The sequence below is a fragment of the Vombatus ursinus genome, unplaced genomic scaffold (assembly GCF_900497805.2).
Source record: "Vombatus ursinus unplaced genomic scaffold, bare-nosed wombat genome assembly UNPS02014838.1, whole genome shotgun sequence".
Classification (NCBI taxonomy): domain Eukaryota; kingdom Metazoa; phylum Chordata; class Mammalia; order Diprotodontia; family Vombatidae; genus Vombatus; species Vombatus ursinus.
This window is the reverse complement of record NW_020954616.1, coordinates 2692026-2700784: the sequence shown is the minus strand read 5'-3', so window position 1 is coordinate 2700784 and position 8759 is coordinate 2692026. Positions and strand designations below refer to the sequence as shown.

At 39.7% G+C, this 8759-nt stretch overlaps 1 protein-coding gene across 1 annotated transcript in view; it reads right to left on the bottom strand.

Moving 5' to 3' along the window:
* The window catches only part of SPTA1 (spectrin alpha, erythrocytic 1), a 100946-nt gene that overhangs the window by 89989 nt on the left and 2198 nt on the right, over nt 1–8759 (bottom strand). The window contains exons 3-8 of the mRNA XM_027840081.1: nt 7195–7335; nt 6116–6262; nt 4331–4464; nt 3176–3320; nt 2090–2244; nt 301–436 (exon numbers count right to left, since the gene is read on the bottom strand). Coding sequence (XP_027695882.1) covers nt 301–436; nt 2090–2244; nt 3176–3320; nt 4331–4464; nt 6116–6262; nt 7195–7335 — 858 coding nt within the window. The remainder of the gene's footprint in view (nt 1–300; nt 437–2089; nt 2245–3175; nt 3321–4330; nt 4465–6115; nt 6263–7194; nt 7336–8759) is intronic.

Below are 8759 nucleotides of genomic sequence, written 5' to 3'. Positions count from 1 at the left end.
GCATACATACATATATACATATATACACACATACATATATATACATACACAGAAACACACACACATATATATATTTATATTTCCCCAATGTCTACTACTGTGACCTCTTCTCATATGTCATGTGTCATACATGTCATATACCCACAGCCTATAAGATACAGCTTCAGTTGAAGAAGGCTTCAAATATATGATTTTGATTTGGCTTCGGGCTAAGGCAGTTTGCTGGACCTGGGGCCCTCATAAGTCCTGCTGAGAAATGAAATGTGAAGAGGGACAGGTCCTGGGGAGCAGACACCATACCTTATGCTGCTGGTGCCTGTCTAGCAGGGCTTCCCCACCTGCCACATCTGTTGGCAGCTTGTCTGCATTGATAAGGTCCGTTTTCTCTACCATCCAGCCTGTAAGTTCATCAAAGTCAGACAAGAAGAGCTGGTACCTAAGATAAGGAGAGGGCAAAGGAGCAGGGGAAGAGAGAGACAGTCAATCTACCTAGCTAATTAGGGCACCAGGGAAAAGGAAAAATACCCAGTGTGCTTAAATTTCCACAAAAGCAATGCAACTCAACAGACTTCCTGATTGGAGGGTTTTAGAATACTAAAATGGATGGTTAAAAGATGATGTGGTATATTCTCTATCCCTGAGGATCAAAACTCAAGGAACCAGATTTTCCTTCAATTCAAAGTAAACATTTGCTCAGTGAAGATTCATTGCATTTTCCATATGGGAAAAAAAAATAGGAAGTTAAAATGACTTACTCAAGGGCATGTAAAAGTCAAAAGCAAAAATCTGATTAGCATTATCTTGATCTACATGTGGATTATCTACTTTGTTACTTGTTGACAACACATATTTTAACTCGGGTATGTTTTTCCCTCTTGTCCTCTTTCTCTCTTGAGTTGCTCTTCACTTCTCATAAATGAACACAGTCTCTTGCTCAAAAATGCTCAAAACTGTTTGTTATTTGTTTGACCTTTTCTCAGGTAATGGAGTCTTATTTGAATTGTAGCCTAAGGAAAACGTATAGGAAGGTGAATCTATACAAAATTCCTTCCAGAGCTAGAGAAAATTTATATTTTATCTGGTTCAAATTATCTGTTGATCTCAAATAGCTTGTGGGACCCTTGACTTTGTATTTATTCACTTTAGATATCATGTTCTCTGTATTAGTTTAGAGTGCATTGGAGAACTGACTTCTAGTCCCCATTCTACCACAAACTAGCTTTATGACTCCATGAAAGTCATTTAAATTGACCTGCCTCACTTTCCATATTTAGATATAAATAGTATATAACTGTATGTCTTACCAAATATAAGGGTTATTGTGATGATGAAATGCTAACCCTGTTTTGAGAGCATTTTACAAAATTAACAGTACTTTATTAATATGAGGGATTACCATCATTCAGATTAATTTGGTGTAACAAAATAAACTTTACTGGTCATCTTTTGTTGCTATAAATAATTAGAAGTACCACCTTTCAGAATTATTGCCAATGTTGTAAATCAGAACACTTGCAAACTGTTTAACCACATGGAATAAACCATAGAATCCTAAAGCCAGAGCTAGAAGAGGCCTCATGGATTCATTGGCTTATAGGTTTAGGGCTGGAAGGAAGCTTAGAAGTCAATGAGCATAGTACCTTCAATTTATACATGAGGAAACTTAGGCTATCCTAGTTATAAGAATGAAAAATTATATATGTAGTACCTATATATCTATATTACATATCTATGTGTATATATGTGTATATATAAAACATATGTGTGTGTTGTGTGTATATAAGCATATATATACATAAATATGTACACACAATATAAGTATATATACACATACATACACAAGTGCTGCTTAGTGAGGAGACCCACTGAGGACAAAAGAAACGAATCTTTCTGACCTTGTGTAAATCTACAGAGGGTTTACCTACACAAATTTATATTCTCATCTCCCATTCAAATAGCAGGTCAGAGATCCTTGTATTAATTTTTACCATTTTGCCTCTCTAATGATTGACTTAGACATGCTTATCTCCACCCCTCCCACCTACCCAGATCTGGAAGTGAAGAGACCCTGGGATGGGTTTTTCCCTACCAGTAAGAAGCCTGAAGCTTGTCATGTCTTTTGGTGGCTAGAGCCCAGATACGTTCCCAGTTAGAGGATAGGTCTTCTTTCTTCTCCTGGATCTGAGGTGCATCTAAGGGATGGGAAACCTGTAGCTTATCTGCCTCAGCACACAGCTCTTTCACCTATAAGATGAAAAACCACTTCAAAAGACAAAGCAAATATCTGGCATCACAGATTTAGAGGCACAGTAGAAGGAACCTTTGAGATCATTTTATCTAACTCCACCTCCCTCATTTTACAGACAGGGAAATTGAGGCCCAGAGAGAAGTGTCTTACCCAAATCTACACAGATCGTGACTGGCAAAGCTAGGAATTGAACCCAGCTTCCCAGGCTACAGATCCAGTGCTCTTCCCACTAAATGATTCTGCCAGATGAAATTTCTGAGGGAGGATATTCTAAGTCAAAGCCTCAGGGGAATGACAACTTACCAGTCCTTGACAGTTTTCTTTTTATTTACTATGGAGGGGCTGTAAATACATACTCCATTAGATCCAATAGCCGTCACCTGCCTGTAGTCTAGGGCTTCATTTTGGATTCCCCAATTGGACATAGACATGGAGAGGGACAAATGTAAGGGGAGGCCCAAGGACGTAAACTCAGGAGCAAGGACATGAAAGGGGAATGACGCGTGTGGCTTTGAGGAATGAACTGGCATTGGTGATTGCTGGGATTGGGGAGTTATTAAGCAATTAAGCAATTTTTGGCAGGGCTCTAGAACACCTCTGCTTCACCTAGGTGAAAGAGAAAGGTAGCATCATCCAGCCTGAAGAAAAGCTTAGAAGGGGATTGAATAATGGATTTCTAGTGTTTTTGGGGAGAGGGAAGTCATAAGTAGGACCAAAAGAAAAGAAAAGCAGTATCAGCAAGCATCTTTGTTAGATAGAAGCAAGAGCTTCTGGGCCAGCAACTGATGAGAATTTTTTGTTTGTCATTTTTATATACAGGATAATTTTTCATCCATCCATGATGATTTAGTTGCAGTTGGTTCTGGAAAAAAGTGGATGGTTAAGATAACATCTCAATTTGAGAAGCCAGCTATTCCTGGTGCTCACCTTGTCCTCCATGACAGCTAGGTTCTTTTCCAGCTCCTTGTGACTGTGGAACAGGGCTTCGGAGCTAACCAGGTTTTTGCCAAAGTCTTCCGAGATAAGAAGAGGCTCCTTCTCCTTGATCCACTGAATGGCTTCAGCCACATCCCTACCAGATACATAGATAAGTTCCAAATTTGGAAGGATTCGGGAGAACTAGGGGAGCAGCATCACAGTCACAGAGCAACCAGCAGAGGGCATGATTGCCAAGATAAGATCTTGCCCTCCCTGGCATTAGCCTACATGCTGAGCAGTAGACGTTGGGGCATTGGTCAGATCATCTGTGCAGTGTTCGTGACCAATAAACCAGCACCAAGATGAGGATAAATGAATATTTGTGTGAATCAAAGTTTATATGAGTTAAACCATCCTTTTACCAATATCAACTGCACTGAATCAGAGAGTGTTCTTCCTGATCTGGTGGTCTGTTTTTGGACTATTGCTGTAAACTCTTTTTCTGCTTCCTGTTTTAGCCATTTGGATTTGGTAGCCCCATGAACTCTGGCTGGATTATGCAATGCACTCCATTTACTCTGTCCAAAACCTGGATCCTACTCTTTCCTCAGGGCTTCATTTCATTGACTCTGGGATCACCAACAAGCATTAGGATTTTTGCAGGGGGTAAGGAGGGAGGGAGGCTGGATTCACCATTCAGCTCTTTTTCAAAAGGGAGGAGGGAGAGGAATGATACAGCAAGCAACCTCTTCAGGCTCATTTTTTTATGCTATCACTCCAGTTATAACTAACCCCCAGGAGGCTCATCCTTGAACATACTTTCTGACATGGGAATTCATCCTTTCTAAGTGGCAAATGCTTTCCTTCCAGAAAGGGAGGGAGTGCTAAGGGTCTATTATTTAGGCCATGTATTTAAGGATGTCCCAGTGTCTTCTTGAGGCTATAATGACTTCAGCTCTAAATCCCTCTCCATCCTCAATAATCTTTCTACCACCAACACTTTAGCACCTGCATCCCCCAACTATACTTGCCACCACCACACCAAGATGCTCTCATTTAAATAATTTATATGAAAGAATAAACTACACATTATAAAAGTTCCTAGCCCTAGAGGTCACACTCCATCAGTGGCTTTAAAAGGTGCCAGAGTTAATATATCAGTACCTGTTGAAGCGCTGCAAGTTGACAGCATCAAATAGAGTGCCATGCCTCTGGAGAGCTAACTGCTGGAGACGTTGCCAGTTGGTATTTACTTCATCCTGCTTTGGCTTGATTAGGTCCAGTTGTGGGTGACCTTCCTTTGGGGACCAAAACAATACAGAAATTAGGGGTTACTGGAAGCAGATGAAATCTAACACAAAGGGGATTTGTTTTTGTTTTTGTTTTTGTTTTTTTTTCTAGTATGTCATGAAGGTAGTCCATACTCCTCTAACTGTGGAATGGTCCACACTATCCTGGTGTAAGAGATAGCTCCTTCCTCCTTTCCTCCTAGATTTGCTTTGAGTGACATTCACAAAATTCTACAGACCTCTATGCCAAAAATTCTATCCAGTGTCTTAGATAACCTGATAAACAAATGGAGTCTGACTCTAACTTTTGTTTCAAAACTCTGCTCTGTTGATCTCCTGTAACATTTTGTCTAGACAAAAGAATTCTCTAATAGTCTTTCTCTCTCTCTCTCTCTCTCTCTGTGTCTCTATCTGTCTGTCTGTCTGTCTCTTTCTCTGTCTCTCCCTCTCTCTCTCTCCCTTTTCTCTCGCCTTGGTCATTATGAGCTATTCCTGTATGGCCAACCATTGCCCTCACCTGAGCACAGCACATCCTCTCCTTGATGGTTATAGCCTAAGGTGGCCATGATGATCTAGCCCTAGTGATAAAGCTATATTTTCATTAGCCTATGTTCCTGCATCTGAGGTAGTTCTACAACAAGAAGGCGTATAAGTCAAAGTCCCTCCTATATTGTGCAGATACTTCAGGTTAGGGATGGGAACTCAACCTATGATTTCATTGGCATAGGGATCTCCCAGGTGAGGAAAACCCCTTTAACAATGCAGGTCAGCACCTACGACTTAACTCTTAGAGAATTGCACATGGCACCGAGACATTAAATGGCTTCCCAGGATCACAAAGCCAATATTTGTCAGAGGTACATCAATCCAAGTCCAGCTCTCTAACCACTATACAATACTACTTGAAAAATTCAGAGTGGAGGATGGAAATTGGGAAAGGTCAATAACTGCTTCTGAATAGAAAAAGTTTTTAATTAGTCTTCAGGACATCTATCCTGGACCCCATACTACACTTACTACAGGCAAGTCACTGATCATCGGACAGACTAATCCTCATGGTTAGGGTTATCCTCTAAATAAAATGAAATAATGGGACAGCACTAGATAGTCACTTCCTAGTTATCCCTATGTGGATAATCAATGATGACTTAATTATTAATTTATACTATATACTAATAAAGTTTAGTCTGCCTTCCTCCTGTTACCCAGAATACCATATGATGTTTCTCCCAAAGTCAGCCTGTGTTTAGCATTAATATGAATCCTTGTTTAACTATTAGCCTTAAAAATAGAAGGGAAATCTCTTTCCTTTGGGAAAAGAAAAATCTGTAATTCGTTCCAAAGTCAAACAGGAATACCTCCTCTGACTTTCTTGTTTCATCACAGCACTGTTTGATTCTGTGAGTATGGAAAATCAAAACCTGGTTGTTCTCACCTACTGGTACCCCTCCCTATCCTTCCAGAGGACAGCATTGGGATCAGAAAGGACAGTCAGCACCTGTGCTCAGGGCTTTTTTCTCAGGAGACAAACCATTCCTCTTTCTCCCTAGATGTGTTACACTCACCCCTCTGCTGCATCTATCACGGTTTGTCAAGTACCTGTTACCCACTATGGCCATTGTGCTTTCCCCTGGGACTATATCTCCTGTTCCCATGTTACCTGAGCACACTGGTTAGCAAACTCATTCACTGCAGCCACTCGTCCTTCACAAGTTGCCAAATCGACCTGGAACTCCTCAAATTTCTTGTGCAGGATCTCAGCCCTCTCCCAGTCTTCACCCAGTTCTACTGAGGTCACAATGGTTTCCTGTGGGGGTATAGAACCATTCAAGAAATTCCCTAGCAGGGTCTAGACACCAGAAATATCACATGGGCAGAAACTGAATAAAGAGAATATTAAAAGAAGAGTCAAGGGAAATCCACTTAGGGGAGATTAAATGGTAAGATAGGATTCCCCTTGGCACATATGGCATTTGCCTCATGGTCCATGGGATCACCTGCTCTTAGCTTCTATTGAGAAGAATAGTCATAAGAATCCTTGAAAACACTGCCTGGTGACTTAAAACCATCACAATTCACATAGCCTGTTTTGAGGGGGCTCATTCAACCCAAGAAGGACTACTCTTCAAGTGTCCAGAAGGCACACATCTTTCCAAGTTATCACTAATGCTATAGCAACAAGGGCACCCATTAAAAGGATAGATGAGTCACTGAGTCGTGAAAGGATGAAATTGGAGGTGAAAATGTTTATCAGACATATTCTAGAATAATTATAAAGTTTCTTGAGAGGCATCCAATATTGTGACAGGAAGGGAGAACACAGTCACTTAGATTCTCTGGTACTTAACTTTGTGCATATGTATAATGGGAGGGGTAGACTAGATTATCTCTAAAGTATTTTTCTACTTCAATGTCACTATGAATGTAATAAATTATATAGATTCTCATTTATTCCTTTATGCTTTGGGATAAATCATTCTATATTTCTTGTTTTCAGTTCCTCGTGTATGTCATGCTTTATTCTGGAATGCAATATACCCAGAGGTAACCTTTTCTCCTCCTCCATCCCAATTGCCACAGGACTCATCCATCCCCTTTCTCTATCAGGCCTCTCCTTCCTCCATCACTAACAGGGAGTAAAACATCCCTACTTGAACTCTGCCCTTGTCCCCATTCTCTTTCATTCAGTTGTTACTAGACTGAGGTGATAGGCCAGTCACAGATCACTCTGTTTCTTACCTTGTCACTGATCCACTCTAGGATATCAGCACACTCCTGCAAGTACTGCTGCAGCTTCAGGACCTGCAACAGCCGGGCACCCTTCTCCTCCATCAACTCCAAGAGCAAATCCCACAGTCTCTTTAGCTCTTCCAAATGTGCCTAGAGAGAGGAATCACAGAACCAGAAATTCAGAGTTAGAAAGGAGCTCAGAGGTCATTGTATCTAACTCACATCTGAGGACGACCATCTTCTAGAGTATTTCCAACAAGTGTTCATCCAGCCTCCATTGGAAGACCACCAGAGAAGGATTTACTTCCCAGGGAACCTTTTCTTCCTTAGTATAGCTTTTACTTTTATAGTCAATGTAACAAACATTTATGAAGCACAGGATATATGTGCACTGAACTATACCAAGTGCTGGGAATTCTAAAACAAAAAAGTGCTTACACTCAAGAAGCTTATATTCTGCTGGAAAAATGTCCTTTTTTATGGACTGGAAATCAGCTCCTTGGAAATCTTTACTTATTACTCCTAGTTCTGCCCTCTAGGAATGAGCAGCACAAGTCCCTCTTCCAAGTACAGTCCATGAAGCCCTTGTTTAAAGCTCATGTGCCTCATGTCTTCCTCTCTCCAGATTATACATACTCAGTTCCTTCAACTAATTATCCTGTGGCATAGTCTCTAGTCCTCTCATCATCCAGCTGCCCTTTGTTGGACATGCCTCAGAAGAGCAGAAAAGGCTATAGGGAAGAGGATGGCAGACCAGGAACCTATGCGCTACCTTGGCTTGCACTTCATCAGAATGTCCTTGGAGTGGAGTGAGGGATGAGGTGAAAGGGGCAGGGAGGTGAGGGAACTGATGGTGTTTTTAAATCTAAAGGACCTTCACTTTCTGCCTACACATAAGCAGCATCCCCTTTTGGGTTACCACTGAATGATAAAAGGTTGTGTAGATTCAGAGACTGGGGAAAGAAAGGGATAGATATAATAATCCTCAGTGAAATATAATCTCTTCTGGAATGTCCTCATGAAAAAATATATATGTATTTGTATATGTATATATACACACACACATATATGTATGTACATATACTTATATGTGTGTATATGTATGTTTGTATATGTATATGTGTATACATATATATTGAATCTTGAAGGAAGTGATTATATATATAGTGTATATAGGTGTGTATACACACATGCATATTGAATATATATGTGTGTATGTATATATGATATGAATATATTATATATTGATATAATATTCATATTATATAATATAAACATATTAATAATAGTCATAATATATTCATATAATACATTGAAAATTATATCAATATATACTTTAGTCATATCATATATATGATTTATATATACATATATAAGCACTCTTCAAGATTCAAGTACCTTCTACATGATATCATCATTTGAATGGCTACATATAGATAATGATAATAGAGTGCTTAGATAAAGAAATAGCTAGCTAGCAAATAGATAGATAGAAAGATAGATAGATAGAAAGATAGATAGATAGAAAGATAGATAGATAGATAGATAGATAGATAGATAGATAGATAGATAGA